We start from the raw sequence: 26,474 nt of genomic DNA on the forward strand, positions 1-26,474 counted from the left end.
TTCTGGATTAGGGTGTTCAAGTCCTTCTTTGTAGCGTCACTGGGATCTGGTGTTTTCATCTTGTTTTTCAGATTGTTGGAGGAATTTCTACCTTGGTGTCTGCCCATCTCTTCCTTCAAATGTTCTCTATTGGATCTTCTGGTACTGGGTCTGGTTCCCCCCTCTGATGAATCTTCTGCTAGAGGATCAGTACCCCTTGCTGGCCAGGAATCTTGCTGAGCTGACACAGGGCCTACCTTTCCTCTGGCAGGCTTTTGAAGCACAAGAACTCCCTCCTGCCTGGTTGCACTTCCAGCCCAGTCCCAGCATGCAAGCTGGCTGAGCTGGGGGATTTTATGACCCCGAGGAGGAAAGGGGGAATAAAGGAAGGGGTTTCTGGGTGAAAGCTGGAATGGGATAGGAGGCAAGAGGGCTTACCAGGGTCGAGTCGCCCTTGCAGAGTCACCAGGGAGTCAATGGGGTCAGGGAATGTCTGATCTCCTCCTTGCAGGACTTCTGCCATGGGTCAGGAAAAACTCACCCCTCTGATGAATCTTCTGCTAGTGGATCAGTGCTCCTTGCTGGCCAGTAATCTTGCTGAGCTGACACAGGGCCTACCTTTCCACAGACAGGCTATTGAAACACAGGAACTCCCTTCTGCCGGATTGCACTTCCAGCCCAGTTCCAGCATCTGTAGGTTTTATTTTAAGAGGAAAAGGGGAGGCCTGTGTTAGAATGGGCTAGGATATGATGGTGAAGGAGATAGAGGATGAGGACGAGGGAGAAGGGGAAGGGAATGAGGAAACAGGGACAGGGGTGTTTGTTCCAGAGGGGCAAAGGACTGCCCTTGACTTCTTATTGTATAATGTCAGTTTTGGTGATGTCACATTTGGTCATTTGGATAAGGCAATGACTCGGGAATCTACAGTGTTAGATTAGCCACTAGATTGGACTGAGAAGCTTTGAACTAGTGTCCAGCTTATTGCTTTAATCAGAGTTGTGGTTATCAGTTAAGGAGCAAATAGTGGTTGGCTAGAAAATGCTTCAAACACTGTAGATTTCCTATTTTATATTATTTTTCTCTCCAAAGAAACTGTATTATAAATTGTTTATAATTTGGTTTATGAAAGTTCTCTTATCAGAATGTTGTCTTGTATGTTAGTACCATTGTTACAATAGTTCAGAATATGAGAAGCAGACTTGGAAAATTATACACCCCCATGGCAATGTTTTAAAGTAAGTAAACTCTGACTTCCTTGAAAACTTTGAATTGCGAGTCATTTGAAGTTGATCAGTGTCTGCCTATGTTCCTCTTGGAATCATGTATCCATGGTCTGTTGGTGTGGGAGAATTGTCTATATTCTGTCAATCACGTTTTAAATAAATGCTGATTGGCCTGGCAGGAAGTAGAGGTATGTCAACCAGACAGGAAGTAGAGGTGGGGCGATGAGAATAGGAGTAATCTGGGAAGCAGGAAGCTCCCTCCCATTCCTACCCAGAACACAGAGAAGCAAGATGTAACCTGCCTGGCTGAGAAAGGTACTGAGCCATGTGGCTAGCATAGATAAGAATAATGGGTTAATATAGGCTACAAGAGATAATAAGTATCCTGAGCTAATGGGCCAATCAGTTTTATAACCTAATGTAGATTCTGTGTGATTTTCTTTGGGGCTTGCTGGCTGTGGGGTACTGGGCGGGACAGAAACCCCAACAAGCAGGTCTCTTCATGTTACAGTCTGTCACTTCACTGTTTCATCATCTATAACATAGATGTGGTTAAGTTTTCCAAGGGCATTCGCCTCTTCTGACAACTTCTCAGTACTGGAAATACCAGTTGGGCCTTTTCAGAATCCTAAAGCACAAATTGAGATTCAGTTCAAATGCCTATGTTTCTAGAGTTCAAAAGCAAGGAGAAGTAGACCAGTTTTCTATGTGTATTTCAAACTAATGCAAAGTAAAGTAATTTAAATGAAAGTGAACACAAATTGTAACAGTAGATTCATATGAGATGTCATATTTTTGAGCTGAATTCTTGTTTATTTTCTTTGAAGTTGACTCATGAATCTGCTTTAATAATGAATACCTTGTATTGATTTTTGTCAGACTTTGTGATTTTATACAGAAGTTTCTTTGAAGTGCCTAAGAAAGCATGAAGGAGTTGGTCTTCATTTTAAATAAACTTGGAAAAACAAGTCAATGTGAACAGCTGGGGCACATGTTGAATGGGTGTATCTCAAGCTGAGAGTTTTCTAGTTTACCAGTCTGTGTAAGCTATTCCTGAAAAGAACAGCTGTCTTTTTTAGATAGATCGTGTGTCACTTTTTTTCTTTAGGAAAAAACTCCAAAGGAAACAAGTTAAGAGCAGAATGATTGATTTAGGCTCAGAGTTTCAGATATTTTATTCTGTGGTCACTTGAGTCCATTGCTTCTGGACCTGCAAATAGTGAATAAGAGCATTATGGCAGCAGGTTGTGATGGAAAAAAATACCACTGATTTCACAGTTTCTAGGAAAAAAGAAAGTTGGGACACACACATAGACATAGAGACAGGGAGGTAGAGAGACAGACAGACAGACAGAGATGAGAGAGATAGAGGTCGAAAAAGACACAGAAAGAGAAAGAATACACACACACACACACACACACAAAACCTTCAAGGGCAGACTCTTATCACCTATTTCTTCCTCTATTTCCCAATTCCTAATAATACATGACATAAACTATTGATTCACTTGAGAAAGTTAGAACCCCCACTGTACAATCACTTCTCAATATGACCATCAGCTGAGGACAAAAACTTCAAAATATGAGCATTTGGGAGGACAGTTTATATCTGAACCTTAATAGGTTATATAGACATATTTTAGCCCAAACCCATTCTTTCTTTATCAAATACCTTTTGTAAATATAGTACAATATTTGCAATTGGATTTCAGATGTTTCTGATTACTGCTTGAATAATATATAATCAATATTCTTAGGGTTGAATCTTTAGTTTTACTTTACATGTATGGCAAAGACTTCTCTTGGAGAACGAATGCCTTGAGAACCCTGATAAATGAAATAAATAAATAATTTTATTTGCCTATAATTTCTGATCCAAAGGTGAAGTAGTGAAATTTACAACTGTAAACATATATTCGGAACATATTATAGAAAGCTACGAACGTCAGATTAAGGAACTGGGTTTCTATTTGGTTAGTCTTTGAGATCTATGGAAACTTTAAAAGCAGTGGAGAGATATCTGCTCAGTATTCTAGAATTTTGAAGAAGTCTATTTTTTTTTCTAGAAGATATGCAGAATTAGGGAAATTACCATTCTTTTATTGAAGTGCTCTTCTCTTCGCTTTGGGTTGTTGTGTGAACTGCATCAGCAGCTCTGCAGCTGTGCTCCTCTTGCTTTCCCTGAAGGTAAACACCCTGTGATCCTTGATGAGGCTGAACTAATACTGGTGGTACTGGCATCCAGTATTTAATCTGTACATGGTCCATGAGCTTTTCCTCATAGGTAATAGCACACTACTTTTAAAGGCTTCTCATTTTATTATTAGAAGTTTTGGGGTAGAAACTAAAAAACAGTTCTCACTTGCAGTACCCATTTATGTAATTCTCAAAATAAATATTTTATTCTATTTTATTTATTTTTCTCTCATACAATTTATTCTGACTTCAGCCTCTCCTTTTTTTCTCCTCCTATCCCCCACCTCCCTTCTCCCCCAGACCCACTGCTCTTCCATTTCTCTTCAGAAAAAGGCAGATCTCCCAGGGATGTGAACCAAACACAGCATAACAGAATTTAATAAGAATAGGCCATATAACCTCATATCAAGGCAGTACAAAGCAACCCAGTGTAAAGAATTAGGTTCCACAAATAGGCAAAAGAGTCAGAGACACCCCTACTCCCATTGTCAGGAATCCAACAAAACCTACAAACTAAAGAACCACAGCATGTATGCAGAGGGCCTGGTGTAGGCTACATGGTTGCCTCTTCAGTCTTTGTGAGACCCCACATTTAAAAAACAGAAATAAGTCATTTATATTCAGTGGCGGTGACAGAACTGACACTTTATTTGATTCTAATGCTCTGAAAATGCTAACAATATGTTTTTGAGACTAATAAATTATTAAATTTGTTTGACCTACAGATGGTGTGTTGGCAGCCTAATCTTATTCTTTATAGAAAATGATCTTTATCTTACTTGATCTAACCAACAGTGATAAATATGAAGAATAATAATCATGACTATGGAATCCATCTAATCAATTTAATACACATATGTCTTTGTACACTTTCTTTCAGTGGTACTAATGTCTGAGATGTTTCTCAAGTAAAAGGAAATGAATTAAGTGACTTCTAAGGTCCTTAATTATCATGATGTACCATGGCTATTTTTCTAAAGTACCTTTGGATAAGCAAAAGCTACAACATCTTGTTCTACTTCAATTATTGAAAAGAAGGTTCTAATTAGCATTCTACTATAAACCAGCATTTGCTTATCTATTCAAGAGAAAAATGTATCAGTAATTAAGTATAAAAATCATAGAGAAATTAACTAAAAACATTTTGACTTGTATTTGGCATTGACATTTTACCAACTGTTGAGAAATTTACTAAGAATATTTTGAGGCTGTATTTAGCACTGAGTTTTTTTTTAAAGATATTTAGTTTGCTGAGAACCTTGGGCAATGTGTCTTGATTATACTCACTCCCTATTCCAGCTCTTCCCAGATCCATTCTTCATTTCTGTACACATCTAATCTTTTGTGCTCTCCCTTCCTTTTTTATTTTTCCAAACACTGAATCCAATCTATGCTGTTCATTTATTCCTGAATATATGGTCTTCCACTTGAGCATTATCGACCTATCAGGGGTCTCATTCTTAAAGAAAATTGACTCTCCCTCTCTTAACTGCCAATATCTCCTTGTGCAGTGGTAGAATTCCTTGCTAACTAACCTTCTGTCTACATGCTGGGATTTGGTCTGTCTTGAGTTTTCACAGGTATGCATCCTGTGAGTCCAGACAACAGTTTCCTGGTTATCCACTACCTCTAACTCTTATAATCCTTCATCCCCCTCTTCTACAATGATCTTGGAGCCTTGGGAGGAGAGGATGTTGTATAGATGTCCCAATTAGGGACAGGAATTCTACAGTCTTTTATTCTCTGTACACTGTGTAGTTGTATGTCTCTGTATGGACAACAGAAGCTTCTCTGCTGAGGGTTACAACATGCATTAAGAAAACAAACCCAGTCAAAATTTTTTATAAAACTAAACAGAGAGTTCTCAAAATATGAAATACAAATAAATGAAATTTTTAAAAAATTAGTATCCTTTGTTATCAGGAAATGCAATTTAAAACCACTTTGTGATTTCATCTTATCCTAGTTAGCATGGCCAATTTCAGTAAACTTAAATGAAAGCAGATACTTGCATGAATATGGGCAAAGAAGAACACTTATTTGCTGTCTGTGGGTGTGAAGACTTGTGAAGGTACTATGGAAATAATATGGAAATTGCTATGAAGGTTCCTCACAAAGCTAGAATTAGATCACACATGACCCAGCTAAGCCAATCTTGGATGTATACCAATAGGACTCCATTTCATATTATAAAGATTCATACCTCTCATCCATGTTTATTTCTTTTCTATTTGCAATAGTCAACAATTAGGAAAAGCCTAATCTGAAGAATGGATAATGAAAATGTGGTATTTTGCAAAATGGAATATTATTTAGTGATTAAAAACAACCGTAACAACAAACAAAACAAAAATCCTTGTTCTGTCTAATAACAACAATCTCCTCTTGTAGAGAGTAACAGCTGGGCATGATTTGTGTTTAAAAAAGCACTTGGTACTCAGAAGGGCTTTCAGAAGACATCAAAATCAAAAGCAGTAGGATGGAGTAGACAATCAAAGAGTTTTTGATTGTTGTCCTATCTCTGCTTCTGTTAGTGATGAGTGTGAGTAAATTCGGTATCTTCTCTCAGCTTGTTTCTGCACGTATAAAATAACAGAGAAGAGATACTCTGCATTCTCTAAACTACTACTGGCTTTGATTGCTGTCTCCATAAGGGAGAGCCTGAGAGTAGTTCAAGGTTTTATCTGACTCTGTTCTTCTGTGATCATGCATCTCTCTGGACTAGGTTGGAGGTTAAGTTCTCAATAATAACATTTTCCTTCTTTAGTTGAAGCAATCAGATGCCTTCCAGGTATTGTTCTCAGCAACACTGTGTCCAGGATTTCTGTTTGTTTGTCTGCTGCTGAGATGAGGCTGGAACATGTATCTGGCAAAATTAATGCAAATGTAGAAGGAAGAGAGCAAGTACTGAGTTCTGTTCTCTTCCCACACAAGCAATTTTTGTAACAAATAGAAATTGCTTGCTCTATGGGTCAAGATGTACAGCTATCAAATTTGCCTTATCTACTTAGAAAATCTTCTAGAATTCATATGGTTAGTCATGTAATTGTTGCCTATTAAGAACTCTTTATTTTCCTTCGCAGACTCTCTCCCAAGCATGCTCCAGATATTCCTGATGACAGCACTGATAACATCACTATTTTCACTAGAATCTTGGATCGGCTTCTGGATGGCTATGATAACCGGCTGCGACCTGGGCTTGGAGGTCAGTTATTCTTTTAAAAACCCTCTGCTAAGATATTGTCCCTTAAGGCTCGTCATGGAGGCACTGGGGCTTCTTAGATTGCCGACAAAATGTCGTGAATGAGGAGCACCGGTGTGGGGAGGTTAAGGAAATGCCTGATTTGTATCTCTGAGGGAACCTGACTGCTTTTAAGTAATCGATCACTTTTCCGCTCCTATGGCCGCCTGATTAATATTTGTCTCTGAGGGATCATCGGCTTGTAGCCCTGGTCTTTCGCGGCAGGTTTCGCGGCAGGCATTGCAGTGGACATCCCGGTCCAGGGGTCCTCGAGATCTTGAAGATTGACGGGGTCTGCAGGGATGGCGGCCGGGCAGGGTGGCTGGCTGCGGCCCGGTCTCGGGCTGCGCCTGCTGCTGGCGACTGCCTTTCAAGCGGTGTCTGCTCTTGGGGCTGAGTTGTCGTCAGAGGCATGCAGAGAGTTGGGTTTTTCCAGCAACTTGCTCTGCAGCTCCTGTGATCTTCTCGGACAGTTTAACCTGCTTCAGCTGGACCCAGTTTGCAGAGGGTGCTGTCAGGAAGAAGCACAATTTGAAACCAAAAAGCTGTATGCTGGAGCTATCCTTGAAGTCTGTGGATGAAAATTGGGGAGGTTCCCTCAAGTCCAAGCTTTTGTCAGAAGTGATAAGCCCAAACTGTTCAGAGGTCTACAGATCAAGTACGTTCGCGGTTCAGACCCTGTCCTAAAGCTTTTGGACGACAACGGGAACATTGCTGAAGAGCTAAGCATCCTCAAGTGGAACACGGACAGTGTGGAAGAGTTTCTCAGCGAGAAGCTGGAACGCGTATAAACCTTGCTTGGTTGTTCTTTTTTTACTCATCAAATGAACTATCACAGCACCTAGAAAATAATTTAGTTTTGCATGCTTACATTGATCACTCTTTTTATGTATGCCATTAATCTTCTAATTAGAAGTTGAAGTAGCAACACAGCCCAATGATATGTAAGCAGCTGGCAAGCTTAACAAAACCCTTTCTTAGAAATGTCTATTCTTCTGCATTAGTTGATATCACTAATGAAATGCTTTGTAAGAGGCTTCTGGTTAATTATGCAAATACGAGCTTGTACTAATTGGTCCAGTTTTATAAACAACAGAATCTTAAATAAGGGAGTTAATAAAGGAGATGCCTCCTCTGCTGTCTCTTCTGAAGGTGGCTGACAAAACTCCAAAAACACATAAGATGTACTGAGCCTCAGCAACACGGCTGCTCCGCAGAACACTCGGATCTTTTGTACTTCCCGGCTTTCCTTTTAGTAGAAGTGTTTGTGCCCTATAAAATTTTTTTAGCCTAATTGTTGTGGAACAGATTGAAGATCTACAGTAAGAATGTAATACTTATAAAGGTTTGCATTAATGAGGATTACACAGAAAACCTTTGTTAAGGATTTGTGTAGATCTGATAATTGGCAAATTTTTATGTTTTTAAATATTCTTACAAAAGAGTTCCATTTAAGAATGTTCACTTATATGACCAAAATATAAATAAAAACTTTCAAAAATGTTTGAATTTGAAAAAAAAAGATATTGTCCCTTAAAAGAGTAATAAGGTGCATTCTGTTGACCAAGGGACTTAGTGTACAATTTCTTCCCTCTGAGCATTAGAATTTCATCCTAATCCTTTACTTCAGCAAGGACCTCACATCCATTTTTGTAGGATTTCATTAAACAAGACAAATACATTATACTGTGGGCTATGTTGAATGGCAAATATGCAGGTGTATGTGTTTAATTCTTCCCAAACAATTTGATAGTCATATACATTATTCCCTTTTATTGTTAAATACTTTATTATATAATTCCATAGAACAAAGGAATTATTTTATAGACAATACACATATAACTTAACCTAATACTCATTTCTAATTTGTGTTCTATATTCAAATTTTCTAATTATAACTAAATGTTCATTATAGCAATCTCCCTTGATTTGGATCCATTCCAGGCTTGAAAATCATCATGACTTTTTAACCTATAATCTGATATTTACTTATTTATGGTACTGCTAAAGTGTTCTTTATTCATTTTCCAAGGCATCATATCCTTAGCCCCAAATTCTGAAGTCATAATACTTTTATAATAATATACATGGTGGTTTAGCCTAGCAGCCCTACAATGAACTGTCTCTTTGTACTTCGCTCCTTCACAGTCAAAAAATTCAAAGAAAATGTAATAATACAGAGATTCCAGACTCTTTGTGAATTTTCCATTTTTATATGGCTTTTTTTAAATCTATGACTTTCTGTACTCTGTCTCTTTAAATACTTTACCTATTTTTTAAAGCATTAATTTTATTTTATGACTTTTTAATATTCTTTTTCTTCTCTCTCCCAAGCCTATGTATGTCTATCTAACACTATGACCCATTTAGAGGTCTTTTATGTCTGAATCTGTCCTATTGCATTTTTTTAATTCTTTACTGTCTTTTTTTTACTACTTATTTTTTTTTAAATTTTTTTATTAAATTATAAAAGTTTCCATTTCGGCCCCTCCTCCCAACACACTCCCACTCCCCCCACTCCCTCTCCTACTCCCTCTCCATTCCCTAGAGCAGTCAGGGTTTCCTGCCCTGTGGGAAGTTCAAGTTCCTCCCCCCTCCCTCCAGGTCCAGGGAAGGTGAGAGTCCAAACAGACTGGAGCGCCAAAAACCAGTATATGCAGAGGAAGCAAGTCCCAGTGTCATTGTCAATGGCTTTTCAAAAAGGCTCCGGGCCAGCCACATTCAGAGAATCTGGTTGGATCATGTCCTCGTTCAGTCCCAGTCCAACAGGCCTTGGTGAACTCTCATTATATCAGTCCCCTTGTATCAGTGGGTGCTTGCATCCCTCGCAGTCCTGATTACTTTTTTTATTTTCTTCATCCTTCTGCTCCTCATTTGGACCGTGGAGTGCTCAGTTCGGTGTTCCAATATGGGTCTCCATCTGTATCGCCATCCAACATCGGATGAAGGTTTCCTCTGCCCTTGCCTTCTTTGCTCACGTTCTCTTTCCTTCTGCCTCTCATTTGGACCTAGGGAGCTAGGTCCAGTGTTCCAACGTGGTTCTCCGCCTCCATCTCCATCCATCGCCAGATGAGGGTTCTATGGTGACATGCAAAATATTCATCAGTATGGTTGTGGGCCAAGGCCGCTTCAGGCACCCTCTCCTCTGTCCAGAGAACCATCTGGGGATCTCTCCTTGGACCTGGGATGCCCTTTATAATCAAGTCTCTTGTAAACCCTAAAATGATTCCCTTAGTTGAGGTATATACTTGCCTGATCCCATATCCACCCTTCCTCCCTCCCCCCCATCCCAGTCCCCCGATCTTTCCCCAATCCTCCCCTACTCCCTTCTCTCTAACCCTCTCCCTTTCCGACAACCCTCCCACCCCCCATGCACCCGAGGTTACCTGGGACTCTTGTCAATTTCATACCTCCTGGCGGATAGCTAAATAATCTTCATCAGGTTCATCTTCTTATTTAGCTTCTCTAGGATCACGAATAATAGGCTCAAAGACCTTTAATTTCGGTTAGAATCCACTTGTGAGTGAATACATACCGTGTTCCTCTTTTTGGGTCTGGCTTACCTCACTCAGTAAAGCGTTTTCTATTTCCATCCATTTGCATGCAAAATTCAAGATGTCATTGTTTTTTACCGCTGAGTAAAACTCTAATGTGTATATGTTCCACACCTTTTTTAACCATTCTTCTATTGAGGGGCACCTAGGCTGTTTCCAGGTTCTGGCTATTATAAATAGTGCTGCTATGAACATAGTAGAACAAATGTTTTTGTAGTATGTTAGGGAATCTCTAGGGTATATTCCCAAGAGTGGAATTGCTGGGTCCTGAGGGAGGTTGACTCCCAGTTTCCTGAGAAACCACCACACTGATTTCCACAGTGGCTGCACAAGTTTGCATTCCCACCAACAATGGATGAGTGTTCCCCTCATTCCACATCCTCTCCAGCATAGGCTATCATTGGTGTTTTTGAGTTTGGCTATTCTGACAGGTGTAAGATGATATCTCAAAGTTGTTTTGATTTGCATTTCCCTGATCGCTAAGGAGGTTGAGCATGACCTTAAGTGCTTTTTAGCCATTCGATGTTCATCTGTTGTGAATTCTCTGTTAAGTTCAGTACCCCATTTTTTAATTGGGTTAATTAGAGTTTTAGTGTCTAGTTTCTTGAGTTCTTTGTATATTTTGGAGATCAGACCTTTATCTGTTGAAGGGTTTGTGAAGATCTTTTCCCAGTCAGAAGGTAGCCTTTTTGTCTTACTGACAGTGTCCTTTGCTTTACAGAAGCTTCTCAGTTTCAGTAGGTCCCATTTATTTATTGTTTCTCTTATTGTCTGCACTCCTGGGGTTCTGCTTAGGAAGCGGTCTCCTGTGCCTATATCTTGTAGACTACTTCCCACTTTCTCTTCTATCAGGTTCAAAGTGGTCAGATTAATGTTGATGTCTTTTATCCATTTGGACCTGAGTTTTGTGCATGGTGATAGATATGGATCTATTTTCATTCTTCTACAGGTTGACATCCAGTTATGCCAGCACCATTTGTTAAAGATGCTATCTTTCTTCCATTGTATAGCTTTAGCTCCCTTGTCAAAAATCAGGTGTTCATAAGTTTGTGGGTTAATACCCGGGTCTTCTATTCGATTCCATAGGTCGACTTCTCTGTTGTTATGCCAATACCAAGCTGTTTTCAATACTGTTGCTCTGTAATAGAGTTTGAAGTCAGGGATGGTAATGCCTCCAGAGGTTCCTTTATTGTATAAGATTGTTTTGGCTATCCTGGGTTTTTTGTTTTGCCATATAAACTTGATTATTTTCTCTCAAGGTCTGTGAAGAAGTTTGATGGGATTTTGATGGGAATTGCATTGAATCTATAGATTGCTTTTGGTAGAATTGCCATTTTTACTATGTGGATTCTCCCAATCCAAGAGCAGGGAAGGTCTTTCTATTTACTGGTATCCTCCTCAATTTCTTTCTTCAAAGACTTAAAGTTCTTGTCAAATAGGTTTTTTACTTCCTTGGTTAGAGTTACCTCAAGATATTTTATGCTATTTGTGGCTATCATGAAAGGTGATGTTTCTCTGATTTCCCTCTCTGCTTCTTTATCCTTTGTGTATAGGAGGGCCACTTATTTTCTGGAGTTGATCTTGTATCCTGCCACATTACTAAAGGTGTTTATCAACTGTAGGAGTTCTTTGGTAGAGTTTTTGGGGTCGCTGATGTACACTATCATATCGTCTGCAAATAACGAAAGTTTAACTTCATCTTTTCCAATTCGAATCCCCTTGATCCCCTTATGTTGTCTTATTGCTATTGCTAGAACTTCAAGCACTATATTGAAGAGGAATGGTGAGAGTGGACAGCCTTGTCGTGTTCCTGATTTTAGTGGAAAGGCTTTGAGTTTCTCTCCATTCAATTTGATGTTAGCTGACGGCTTGCTGTATATTGCTTTTATTATATTTAGGTATGATCCTTGTATCCCTAGTCTCTCCAACACCTTTATCATAAATGGATGTTGAATTTTGTCAAATGCTTTTTCAGCATCCAATGCAATGATCATATGGTTTTTATTTTTCAGTTTATTTATATGATGGATTACATTGATAGATTTGCATATGTTGAACCAACCCTGCATCTCTGGGATGAAGCCCACTTGATCATAATGGATAATTTTTCTAATGTATTCTTGGATTCGTTTTGCTAGTATTTTATTGAGTATTTTTGCGTCAATGTTCATGAGTGATATTGGTCTGTAATTCTCTTTCCTGGTTGTGTCTTTGTGTGGTTTTGGTATCAGGGTAACTGTAGCTTCATAAAAAGAGTTTGGCAGTGATTCTTCTGTTTCTATATTGTGAAATACATTAAGGAGTATAGGTATTAGCTCTTCCTGGAAGTTCCGGTAGAATTCTGCATTGAAACCATCTGGTCCTGGGCTTTTTTTGGTAGGGAGATTTTTAATAACAGCTTCTAATTCTTCACGACTGACAGGTCTATTTAGATTGTTCACCTGTTCTTGGTTCAACTTTGGTATATGGACTTATCTAAAAAAATGTCCATTTCTTTACATTTTCCAACTTTGTGGCATATAAACTTTCGTAGTAAGAGCTAATGATTCTCTGAATTTCCTCTGTGTCTGTGGTTATGTCCCCCTTTTCATTTCTGATCTTATTAATTTGCATGTTCTCTCTCTGCCATTTGATTAATTTGGATAGGGGTTTGTCAATCTTGTTGATTTTCTCCAAGAACCAGCTTTTTGATTCATTGATTCTTTGGATTGTTTTCTGTGTTTCTATTTTGTTGATTTCAGCCCTCAGTTTGATTATTTCCAGTCTTCTACTCCTCCTGGGTGAATCAGCTTATTTTTTTTTCAAGAGCTTTCAAGTGTGCTGTTAAGTCTCCAATGTGTGCTTTCTCTGCTTTCTTTAATTGGGCACTTAGTGCTATGAACTTTCCTCTTAGCACTGCTTTCATAGTGTCCCATATGTTTGAGTATGTTGTGTCTTTATTTTCATTAAATTCAAGGAAGACTTTAATTTCTTTCTTTATTTCTTCCTTGACCCAGGAGTGATTCAGTAGTTGACTGTTCAACTTCCATGAATTTGTTGGCTTCCTGAGGGTAGCACTGTTCTTGAATTCTAACTTTAATCCATAGTGGTCTGACAGGACACAGGTGGTTACTAATATTTTTTTGTATCTGTGGAAGTTTGCTTTGTTACCCAGTATGTGGTCAATTTTCGAGAAGGTTCCATGAACTGCAGAGAAGAAGGTATATTCTTTCCTATTTGGGTGGAATGTTCTATAGATGTCTGTTAAGTCCATTTGATTCAATACCTCCAATAATTCTCTTATTTCTCTGTTAGGTTTCTGTCTGATTGACCTGTCCATTGGTGAGAGAGGAGTGTTGAAGTCTCCTACTATTAGCGTGTGTGGTTTGATGACTGCCTTGAGTTCTAGAAGTGTTTCTTTTACATATGTAGGAGGCTTTATATTAGGGGCATAGATATTCAGGATTTAGACTTCCTCCTGATTTACTGTTCCTGTTATGAGTATAAAATGTCCATCTCCATCTCTTCTGATTGATTTTAGTTTGAAGTCAATTTTGTTGGAGATTAGAATGACCACACCTGCTTGTTTCTTAGGTCCGTTTGCTTGAAAAACCTTTTCCCAACCCTTTACTCTGAGTAAATGTCTGTCTTTGTGGTTGAGGTGTGTTTCTTGTAAACAGCAGAATGTTGGATCCTGTTTTCGTATCCAGTCTCTTAGTCTGTGCCTTTTTATAGGTGAATTGAGTCCATTAATATTAAGTGATATTAATGACCAGTGGTTGTTGACTCCGGTTATTATTATTTTTTGTTTGTTTGATTAATAGAGTTTGTATGTGTCCCTTCTTTGAGTTAAGCTCGTGAAGGGTCGCTAGATGTCTGAGTTATTGTAAGCAGTGCTGGCAATGTTGGACTCCTTGGGTTGCGTTTTTCCTTCTATTACTTTCTGTAAGGCTGGGTTTGTGGCTGCGAATTGTTTAAATTTGTTCTTATCCTGGAATATTTTGTTTTCTCCATTGATAGTGAATGATAGCTTGGCTGGGTATATTAGTCTGGGCTTGCATCCATGGTCTCTTTGTTTCTGCAGTACCTCTATCCAGGACCTTCTGGCTTTCATGGTTTCCATAGAGAAGTCCGGTGTAAGTCTGATAGGTTTACCTTTATAAGTTACTTGCCCTTTTTCCTTTGCAGCTCTTAATATTCTTTCTTTAATCTGTAAGTTTTGTGTTTTGATTATTATATGGCGAGGGGATGTTTTTTTTTGATCAAGCCTATTCGGTGTTCTGTATGCTTCTTGAACCTTCATAGGAATATCATTCTTTAGATTGGGAAAGTTTTCTTCTATAATTTTGTTGAATATATTTTCCAGTCCTTTGATCTGCAGTTCTTCTCCTTCTTCAATCCCTATTATTCTAAGATTTGGTTTTTTTATTGTGTCCCAGATTTCTTGAATGTTTTGTGATGAGAATTTGTTGGATTTGCTGTTTTCTTTGATCAGAGCATTTATTTTCTCTATGGTGCCTTCAGACTCTGAGATTCGTTCTTCCATCTCTTGTATCCTATTGGTTATGCTTGATTCTGTAGTCTCTGTTCGTTTACCTAGGTTTTCCATATCCAGCCGGCCCTCGTTTTGTGTTTTCTTCATTGCCTCCATTTCAGTTTTCAATTCTTGAACTGTTTCCATTACCTGTTTGATTGTTTTTTCTTGGTTTCCCAGTATATCATTCATGAATTTCCTCATTTCTTCGGTGTTTTTTTTTTTATATTTTTCATCCATTTCTTTACTCATTTCTTCAATCTTTTTTTATACTTCTCATCCAGTTCTTTAAGGGATTTATTCATATCCTGTTTAAGGGACTCTATTGCTTTCATAATGGCATTTTTTCCTGCTTCTTCTGAATTAAGAGGTTCAAGTCCTTCTATTGTAGGGTCATTGGGTTCTGATGTTTTCATGTTGTTTTTTAGATTGTTGGAGGAGTTCTTGCCTTGGCGTCTGCCCATCTCTTCCTTCAAATGCTCTCTACTGGATCTTCTAGTACCAGGTCAGGTTCCCTTGTTGGGCAGGGAATTCATTGACAGAAGGCCTACCTTTCCTCAGGCAGTCTATTGAAACACAGGCACTCCCTACTACCAGGTTGCACTCACAACCCAGGCCCAGCGAGCAAGGGAGTTGCTCTGGGGAGATCTTGTGGCCCCAGTGGGAAGGGGGGAAGAGAGGAAGGTGTACCTGGATAAAGGCTGGGACGGGATTCGGGAGAGCTCCACAGGGAGGAGTCGCCTCTGCCTGGTGACCAGATTGTCAAGGGGGGCGGGGAAAGACTGAATTCCTCCTAGCAGAAGCCCTCTGGCCAGGAGAAAACTCACCCCTCTTCCAATGGAAGTCTGCTAGAAGTTCACTCTCTCTTGCTGGCCAGGAATGTGATTGAGCTGAGACAGGGCTTGCCTGTCCTCAGGCAGGTTCTCAAAGCACCGGAACTGCCCCTGCCGGACTGAGCCCAGAGTACTCCCAGTCTCTTTGCTCCACCCCTAATTCCTGTCTGGCTTTCCCGCCTATTCTGCCTGCCTGTCCAGTCAACGTTTTATTAAAATATGATTGACAGATACAGACAATTCTCCCACACCATTTCCCTCTTTTTTTTTTTAACAAAGGAAAATACCCATAGTCCATTTGTTGGGAATGTGGGCATAGTATTTCAGGCACTTCCTGCTGGTTGGGGGCGCTGATGATCTTATGGGGACCTAAAGAAAATTTAGAATTATCATCAAGTCCTGACTGGAGTATCCTGTGAGTCTTGATCATCTCAGGCAGCAGTCTTGAATCTGTTCTGGATGTAGAACTCAGACATCCAGGTCATCTGTTCCTATCGGAGATTTCTCAGGTGGTCTTCCTTGTTCAAACTCGATTTTTCTTAACTAAGAATGAATCCACAGCCTCTCATTTCCTGTGGAAACAAAAGCACAATCTCTTCTCCAAAGTAGCATACCTTTTGACTTCAATTTTGAAGCCAAGGTATTTTCAAAATACCTAGCTTGGGTTAGTTCAGCAGTATTTATAAACAAAATTCTTTTAGCAGCTGTTGCTCCTTCCTCAGCATTCAAACAATTCAAAGAGAGCATAATAGCATACAGTATCAAGATTCTCTGTGTATTTTCCATCTTTTTGCGGCTTTATTTTAACCTCTATTTCTTTTATTTTTACTTTTACGTTTTGAGACAAGTTCTCTGTATATCTTTGTCCTGGCATAACTCTGTAGACCAGGCTGTCCTTGAACTCACAGAGATCCTCCTGTCTCTGCCTCACCAGTGCTGGGATTAAAGTTGTATGCTACCACACCTTGAACTCACAGAGATCTGTCTGTCCCTGCCTCCCAAGCATTGGGATTAAAAGTGTGCACTACCACACCTTGAAGTCACAGATGTCCATCTACCTCTGCCTCTTGAAATCACAAAGGTCAATATACCTTTGCCTCCCAGGCATTGGGATTAAAGGTGTGTACCACCACACCCTATGTCTCCTTTTTTTTCTTTTTTCTTTTTAATGACTTTAACCTTTAGCCTGCATGTATTTTTAACATACTGTAAACCAGTTAGAGGTTTTCTTCCTCTTTGAATCTCTCTTAACTGTATATCTCTCTTTTTCTGACTACATGAGCCTTTAATTTACTAAGAAATATGGAGAGCCATGGCTTTGATGGCTAGATCCAGCCCATTCCTTAGCTTTCCAGCCTCATGGCTGAGATACCAGCCAGAGCTGTGTTCACTGCCACAACTCTATGGCGTTTCAAGGTCCTTGCCAGCAAGCAAGCTGTAGTATTCTGCTCACAGACCACACTCAGTCAGACTGCCTGCCTAAAAGAGTCAGAGTTTGCCCTGGCAGGACAGCCCAGAAAACCCACATTTTAAAACAGCGCAGCTTTTTTCCTACTACGACTGAAAACCGAAAAGTGTGCATTTAGCTTTTCATCAAAACAGTTTAAGTGTTTCGTGGCAGGACCTCTTAAAAGAGCTGCAAGGTTTTGCAGCTAAAGCTGAGTCAGGAAGCATCTAAGAGCATTTGCTTGCCTCTAGCAAGCAGAGCAGACCCGAGAAATTGCTGCTACTAAGAAAACATGCTTTATTCTTTCCCAAGCTTTCTCAAGCTTTCTGTGGATTCAGTTATCCACGTCTGGGCACCATATGTAGAATGAGGGCCAGCTGGGGGAGATGCTGCGGGAGCTCCTTCCGCTTCTTCAGCCAATTGCCGCTGAGTTACCAGCCCATTGGGGCGTGGTCTCTCTCTGTTTAAAAAAAGCAGTGGTTGTACTCCTCTCCCTCTCTGGATTCCGGCTCCGCTTCTGACTTCTAGACCCCTTTCCTGTTGGCACAGAGGGGCTGTTGTCTGGGATGGTAATCTGTAAGTTTTTTCCCCTTTGAATAAATAACCATTCTATTAATCATAATTCCAAATTGGTGTGGTATTGTCTGTGACTTACACCTTCATCTGGCGCCCTATGTTTGGTTGTAGAACCTCCCCTCTCCCCCACTCAACTGCTTGCTGCCAGCTCGGCTAGTCACGAGCCTTCCCTCAGCTGCGGCCTGTGCCCTGTGTGTGGAGCCAGCAGTTCAATTAAACCCCATGCCTCCCAAGCTCTACAGGCTCGGGATAGTCTCTGCCTGCCTGGTTTGCTCTTTTCTGAGTTGTTTTTAAATTTCCCTTGGAAGTGCGGCACTTTAGTGGCGTGAATCAGAATGACTTGGTCACGTGGAGGCATATGCGGCTTCTGGGTTACTCTTTTCTACCCCTGGATTCTGGGTTTGTGTTTCCGTGTATGGAATTTATTTAATTACATTTTCTTTGTTGAGCAACTTATATTTCCTAGTTTTTAACAAATACTAAGGCAGACACTGAAACAGAACCCTGTTTCCATCACCTTTGCAGTGATTCTAGTCGCGACTTGGCAACAGCACCAACCACTAGACAAGAGGTAATATGGCAGTTTTTGTTTCCAACGCCAATTTTACTGTTTTCTTTATTAATACAATGTATTATGTCATGCAAGGTTTATATGACTATGGGGATACATTAATTTACTTGTTACTAGGTTTCAGTTTTCTTTTCAATATTTTATCAGTAAGGAAGATACGATTTTTAAGGACTAATAATGAAAAACTAGTTGAAAGGATTAAAATTATTCAAAATCAGGGGTTATCTGAACAAGTGAATATTATGATAGACAAAATTGACTCCATGTCCAAGGGTACTAGGAAGTTACCTGAAAGGGTTCAGGCTGTTGAATTTGACATTTAGACATTACCACAAAGTTTTGATAAGGTAACAGATAGAATGTACCTCCAGAATGGGAACCAAAAAAACTGATACCTTAGTGAAATTCCTAGAAACACGGGTAGGTAAGGAGATTCAAGATTTAAGGGAGACAATGATAAAAAGATTAGAAATGATTGAAGAAATTATTGGAGCTGGTGAACAGAGTAAGAAGGCACAAGGACAGGATACAATGCCACCACCAGTTGTTAGAACTGGCTTACCCAGGGTTCTAACGACATACCCTGTAATTTATTCTGACAAAGGGTCAACTTCTAAAAGCTCAAAGGGAGTTAAGGAAGCTAGATGTCCACCAATAGCAATGAATGATTTAAAAGAAATTAAGCAAGTTGTCGTTAATTATGGCTTGCACTGTGCATTTGTTAAGGAAATGATAAGGACTTGGGCTTCTAATGTCAGAGCTACCCCCCATGATTTCTTTCAGCTAGTGTCTAAAGTTTTAGATGATGGACCTTCCTTGATGTTTGGAATTTATTTCAGAGAAGAATCCAAACATATGGAACAGCAAGGAAGAGAAAAAGGTGTGGAGGTTTCCCAAGATCAAATTCTTGGTGTAGGAGCATATGCTGATCCACAGGTCCAAGCTCTTTATGACGAAGAAGTGCTATCCTTATGTCACAAAGCAGCCTTGAATGCTTTGAATAGAATACAAGATCCAGCAAAAAGGATCGAATTATATACCAGGGTTAGGCAGGGACAGAGAGAACCCTTCACTGACTTTGTGCAAAGATTAATTAAGGCTCTGGACATAGGGGTAACAGACCCAGAAGCTAGACGAATACTTCTTGAATCTCTAGCTTTTGAAAATGCAAATACCTAATGTAAAAAGATAATTGGGCCTTTAAGATCTAGATCAGCACCTATGGAAGAATGGATACAACATACGATGAATGTTGAGACATTTAGCTATAATGATGAATCCTGGGTAGAAGCGACTTCCAAAGCTATGAGGAGACATCAAACTACCAGGTGTTTTAATTGTGGTAAATTAGGACATCTGAAAAGGGATTGCAGGCAAAGAAATTCTAGGAATAATATCTCCTCTGGGAATGACAAAAGTAGGAGACCTCAGCCTTCATGTATATGTAGGAGATGCGGTAAAGGCCGACATTGATCCAACGAATGCAGGTCAACAACAGACAGACAAGGTAACCCGATACCATTGGGAAAATACTTGAGCGGCCTCTCGCAGGCCCCCAAGCCAAAAGTGACCCAGTCATTCCCAGTTACAGTGGAAAATGTGTCTCACCAAGAAAATTGAAAACTCTAATGTCTGCTGTAAAAAGTAATACTGGTCTAAATGATGAATTACATGTGGAGAATGAGTCAAAAAATTCAGTAGGACAGAGTAAACGTGTATTTTGGCAAACTTCTATTAACAATCAAAGACCAAAGCTAAGAGTCTGTATCAATGACATTTTTATTGAAGGCTTATTAGACACAGGTGCGGATGTAAGTATCATTACTCCAGAATCGTGGCATCCGAATTGGCCTCTTCAAGAGGTAGATTCAGTTCCTGGGAATTGGAACCCTATCTCGTGTAAAACAAAGCACAAGATGGGTGGAATGCATAGGGCCTGAAGGACAAATAGGAAGACTAAGGCCATATATAGCCAACATTGCAATAAATTTATGGAGCCGTGACCTGCTACAGCAATGGAATACCCAGATTAACATTCCTGTAGTTCCAGGAACTCACAATTCTGGGAAGGGTATAATGAGGTATTGTGGAAAAAGGTCACCAGCCATTCAGGCTGTACAAGAACATACAGCCAGTAGCAAACTTTTAGAGGTACCAACAGCCCTACCTTTAAAATGACTAACTGAGAAGCCAATATAGATCAAGCAGTGGCCTCTAGCTGAAGATAAATTACAGGCTTTGGAACAGCTGGTACAAGAGCAACTAGATGCTAACCATATTGAAGAATCAACCAGCCCTTGGAATTCTCCTGTGTTTGTTGTAAAAAAGAAATCTGGTAAATCGAGAATGGTGACAGATCTAAGAGCTGTCAACAAGGTAATTCATCCTATGGGTCTGCTACAATCTGGAATTCCTTTGCCTTCTCTATTACCAAGAGGATGGCCCGTTTATAGTTATTGATTTGAAAGATTGTTTTTTCACTATCCCCTTGCAAGAAAAGGATAGAGAAATATTTACCTTCACAGTGCCTACTTATAATAATTCTTAGCCTACTAGGAGATATCAATGGACTATCCTCCCACAGGGGATGCTCAATAGTCCCACACTGTGTCAATATTTTGTTAATAAGCCATTGGAAATAATTCGTAAGCAATTTCCCAAGTCCATAATTTATCATTACATGGATGACATTTTATTATCTGATTCAAATAAAGATATTTTGGAAAGTATGTTTGAGGAAGTAAAGAAAGTCTTGCCTAGGTGGGGATTACAAATTGCCCCTGAAAAGATTCAAAGAGGAGATTCTACTAATTACCTAGGTTACAGAATAGGGTTAGAGAAAATTCGAATGCAAAAGGCACAAATTAGGAGAGATCGGTTACGGACTCTTAATGACTTCCACAGATTGTTAGGTGACATTTCCAGTCTACGACCAGCTGTTGGGATAACTCCTGATCTAATAGTTCATTTAAATAAAACCTTAGATGGTGATAAAGCTTAGAATAGTCCCAGAAAATTGACAGTTGAATCAGAAAAGGAACTGACAATGATTGAGGAAAAATTACAGGAGGCACATGTGGATAGGGTCAACCCGAATCTTAGTTCTATCCTAGTCATACTGCCTTCCAGAATTTCTCCTACAGGGATTTTAATGCAGAGGGAAGATATTGTTTTAGAGTGGATATTTATACCTCATAAACCAAGTAAAAAATTAAAAACTTATGTAGAAAAGGTCTCTGAATTAATTATAAAAGGTAAACTGAGACTTCGTCAACTAGCAGGTATAGACCCAGCAGAAATTATAGTGCCTTTTACTACTGAGGAAATAAGAAAGTTATGGGAAGATAATGAGCCATGGCAAAGAGCTTGTGCTATTTTTTTGGGAGAAATTAACCACAATTATCCCAAAAGTGATAGACTTAACCTCATAAAGAAAACTTCTTGGATTCTTCCTAGAATTGTACGTGATGCTCCAATAACTGGAGCCCAGACATTTTATACCTATGCAAATAAATCAGGGAAAGCAGGTTATAAATTGGAAGAATTGAGTAAGGTGGAACAAAGCCCTTATAATTATGTCCAGAAGGCAGAATTATATGCCATTCTTATGGTGCTAAGGGATTTTAAAGAACCTCTTAATATAGTTACAGATTCACAATATGCAGAAAGAGTTATCTTGCATATTGAAACCGCTGAATTCATACCAGATGACACAGAGTTGACTTCATTGTTTATCCAGGTACAGAACATAATTAGGAATAGGCTTTTTCCAATGTACATAACACACATCTGGTCCCATACCGGTCTGCCTGGCCCTCTAGCACAAGGTAACGCTGAAATTGACCAATTATTGATAGGAAGCATTCTACAGGCCTCAGAATTTCATAAAAAACATCACGTCAATAGTAAAGGCTTAAAGAAAGAGTTTTCCATTACATGGCAACAAGTTAAGGACATTATAAAGAGATGTCCTACTTGTTCTTTCTATAATCAAACACCGTTGCCTGCAGGGAGTAACCCAAAGGGTACTCAAAGGAGTAAAATCTTTATGGAATTTGGTAAATTAAAATACGTACACCACACCATAGACACGTATTCAGGTTTTCAATGGGCAACTGCCCTGAGCTCAGAAAAGGCTGATTCGGTAATCACACATTTATTGGAAGTTATGGCCATCATGGGTATACCTGCACAAATAAAGACAGACAATGGTCCAGCATATGTATCTAAGAAAATGAAACTCTTTTTTGCTTATTATAATATAAAACACACTACAGGTATACCAAATAATCCTACAGGTCAGGCAGTTATAGAACGATCAAATCGTACTATAAAGGATATGCTGAACAAACAGAAAGGGACAAAAGATACCCCCAGAAATAGATTGCATAATGCTTTATTAACCTTGAATTTTCTTAATGCTAATGAGAAAGGAACAACAGCAACAGAGAGGCATTGGATAATGGAAAAAAACTTCTGAACTAAACCAACCTGTTTATTTCAAAGACGTGCTGACCTCTCAATGGAAGCCAGGAGATGTGCTACGTTGGGGAAGGGGTTTTGTTCTTGTTTCCACAGGAGAAGAAAAATTGTGGATACCATCAAAATTAATAAAGGTTCTATTTGAAGAGGAGAAACCTCTTGGAAAGGAGAAATGACAGCTCATCTACAATGATGATATTCATACAGGTGGTAAGAAAAATATATAGAATGGGGGCAGGGGTTTGTTCTTATCTCCACAGAAAAACACTCATCTTTGAAAAATTAAAGGGACCCTGGATATTTGAATACTGTCAGATGGAAAATAATGGCCCAATAGGGATTATCAAGAAAACTGAATAGGGTCTGTAAGTAAAATATACTAAATCATATTTCTAAATTTATAGAGCTGGTTTTGGAGTTGGACTCTGGCTCAGTCCCTCTCTAATTCCAAGCCTGTTGTTAAAAGAAAAACCCAGTGTTTCTGGAGTTTCTGTCTCATGTCAAGAGCCATGATATGGGACAGAAAGAAATATGAGTTTAGAAAACTTCTTTACTTTTCTTCATATCTATCATACCTTTCATTAAATATATCTATCATGCCTTTCATTGAATATATGTATGTCTGTATATGTCTATATGATTACTGTTTAAGTTTTTCACAATGAACAATGAGTTTTTCCTGCAGTGACATTTGAAGTTTCCAGGAAGAAGATGGGGCCCCATAACAACAACTCTACCTGGTTGATATGACGTCCTGATACTGATAGCGCTACTACAAGACCTGTTTTGAGTACCAGCTACACAAGACGGTTCCAACATGGTTAGCTGAAATGGTGCACATCTTGTATAACATTCTGTCCAGACCTCCACAAAATACTCAGAGACTATTTGCAATTTTAAAAGACATTGATCTTGAAATTTAACCATCATTTTACTTTCACAGGATCCCCCAGAAAGAACCTCGCCCCCATGACAGCTGGAAGTAATTCTAGAGAACGACATCCCCTCTCCCAGTAAAGTTTATCCTTGGGTGTAGGGACATCATTTAGGGGTTGGTTATAATTAGTATACGATTGAGGGTTAGGGGAGGAATTTTATAAGCACAGGAATTATAAAAAAAGAGGGATAATTGGATTATGGGATAATAGATTTGTACTTGTGAGTTATTGTTTTTAAACAAATATATTGGTAGTGATTCTTTTTTTTTAAAGTAAATTTTATTAAATTATAAAAGTTTCCATTTCTGCCCCTCTTCCCAACACCCTCCCACTCCCTCCACTCCCTCTCCTCCTCCCTCTTCGTCCCTTAGGGCAGTCAGGGTTTCCTGCCCTGTGGGAAGTTCAAGTTCCTCCCCCATCCCTCCAGGTCCAGGAAGGTGAGTATCCAAACAGACTGGATCCCCAAAATCCAGTATATGCAGAGGAAACAAGTCACAGTATCATAGTCAATGGCTTTTCAGAAAGACTTCGGGCCAGCCACATTCAGAGAATCCGGCCAAATTCCGAGAATCAGGTTAGATCACGTCCTCGTTCAGTCCCAGTCCAACTGGCCTTGGTAAACTCTCATTAGATCCGTTCCCTTGTATCAGTGGGTGATAGCATCCCTCACAGTCCTGATTTCCTTTTTCATGTTCTTCCTCCTTCTGCTCCTCATTTGGACCTTGGGGGGCTCAGTCCAGTGCTCCAATGTGGGTCTCCGTCTGTATCGCCGTCCTTCGCCAGATGAAGGATCTATGGTGATAAGGAAAATATGCATCAGTATGGTTATGGGCCACGGCCGGTTCAGGCACCCTCTCCTCTGTCCAGAGAACAATCTGGGGGATCTCTCCTTGAACCTGGGATCCCATATATAATCAAGTCTCCTGTAAACCCTAAAATGACTCCCTTAGTTGAAATATATTCTTCCCTGATCCCATATTCATCCTTCCTCCCTCCCCCCCCCATCCCAGGCCACCGAGCTTTCCCCATTCCTCCCCTACTCCCTTCTCTCTAACCCTCTCCCCTTCCATCAACCCTCCCACCCCCCCCATACACCCGAGGTTACCTGGGACTCTTGTCTATTTCCTACCTCCTGGCGGATAGCTAAATAATCTTCATCAGGTTCATCTTCTTATTTAGCTTCTCTAGGATCACGAATAATAGGCTCAAAGACCTTTAATTATGGTTAGAATCCACTTATGAGTGAATACATACCGTGTTCCTCTTTTTGGGTCTGGCTTGCCTCACTCAGTAAAGCGTTTTCTATTTCCATCCATTTGCATGCAAAATTCAAGATGTCATTGTTTTTTACCGCTGAGTAAAGCTCTAATGTGTATATGTTCCACACAATTTCTAACCATTCTTCTATTGAGGGGCACCTAGGCTGTTTCCAGGTTCTGGCTATTACAAATAGTGCTGCTATGAACATAGTAGAACAAATGCTTTTGTAGTATGTTAGGGAATCTCTAGGGTATATTCCCAAGAGTAGAATTGCTGGGTCCTGAGGGAGGTTGACTCCCAGTTTCCTGAGAAATCGCCACACTGAACAGTGGCTGCACGAGTTTGCATTCCCACCAAAAATGGATGAGTGTTCCCCTCACCCCACATCCTCTCTAGCATAGGCTATCATTGGTGTTTTTGACTTTAGCTATTCTGACAGGTGTAAGATGGTATCTCAAAGTGGTTTTGATTTGCATTTCCCTGATCGCTAAGGAGGTTGAGCATGACCTTAAGTGTCTTCTGGCCATTCGAAGTTCATCTGTTGTGAATTCTCTGTTAAATTCAGTATCCCATTTTTTAATTGGGTTAATTAGAGTTTTAGTGTCTAGTTTCTTGAGTTCTTTGTATATTTTGGAGATCAGACCTTTGTCTGATGAGGGGTTGGTGAAGATCTTCTCCCAGTCAGAAGGCAGCCTTTTTGTCCTACTGACAGTGTCCTTTGCTTTACAGAAGCTTCTCAGTTTAAGTAGATCCCATTTTTTCATTGTTTCTCTTATTGTCTGTGCTACTGGGGTCCTACTTAGGAAGAGGCCTCCTGTGCCTATATCTTGTAGACTACTTCCCACTTTCTCTTCTATCAGGTTCAAAGTGGACGGATTAATGTTGATGTCTTTAATACATTTGGACTTGATTTTTGTGCATGGTGATAGATATGGATCTACTTTCATTCTTCTACAGGTTGACATCCAGTTATGCCAGCACCATTTGTTAAAGATGCTTTCCTTCTTCCATTGTATACCTTTAGCTCCCTTGTCGAAAATTAGTTGTTCATAAGTTTGTGGGTTAATATCTGGGTCTTCTATTAGATTCCATAGGTCGACTTCTCTGTTCCTATGCCAATATCAAGCTGTTTTCAATACTGTAGCTCTATAATAGAGTTTGAAGTCAGGGATGGTAATGCCTCCAGAAGTTCTTTTATTGTATAAGACTGTTTTGGCTATCCTGGGTTTTTTGTTTTTCCATATAAAGTTGATTATTGTTCTCTCAAGGTTTGTGAAGAAGTTTGATGGGATTTTGATGGGGATTGCATTGAATCTATAGATTGCTTTTGGTAAAATTGCCATTTTTACTATGTTGATTCTCCCAATCCAAGAGCAGGGGAGGTCTTTCCATTTTCTGGTATCCTCCTCAATTTCTTTCTTCAAAGACTTAAAGTTCTTGTCAAATAGGTCTTTCACTTCCTTGGTTAGAGTTACCCCAAGATATTTTATGCTATTTGTGGTTATCATGAAAGGTGATGTTTCTCTGATTTCCCTCTCTGCTTCTTTATCCTTTGTGTATAGGAGGGCCACTGATTTTTTGGAGTTGATCTTGTATCCTGCCACATTACTAAAGGTGTTTATCAGCTGTAGGAGTTCTTTGGTAGAGTTTTTGGGGTCAC

General features: G+C 39.6%; 1 protein-coding gene and 1 pseudogene across 1 annotated transcript in view; both read left to right on the plus strand.

Annotated features, from left to right (window-relative positions):
• Positions 1–26,474, plus strand: part of Gabra3 (gamma-aminobutyric acid type A receptor subunit alpha3) — a 292,811-nt gene that overhangs the window by 112,105 nt on the left and 154,232 nt on the right. Inside the window, exon 3 of the mRNA XM_048457686.3 lies at positions 6,483–6,604. Coding sequence (XP_048313643.1) covers positions 6,483–6,604 — 122 coding nt within the window. The remainder of the gene's footprint in view (positions 1–6,482; positions 6,605–26,474) is intronic.
• Positions 6,697–8,145, plus strand: LOC148117201 (selenoprotein F-like; annotated as a pseudogene).

The sequence above is a fragment of the Myodes glareolus genome, chromosome X (assembly GCF_982192425.1).
Source record: "Myodes glareolus chromosome X, mMyoGla1.1, whole genome shotgun sequence".
Classification (NCBI taxonomy): domain Eukaryota; kingdom Metazoa; phylum Chordata; class Mammalia; order Rodentia; family Cricetidae; genus Myodes; species Myodes glareolus.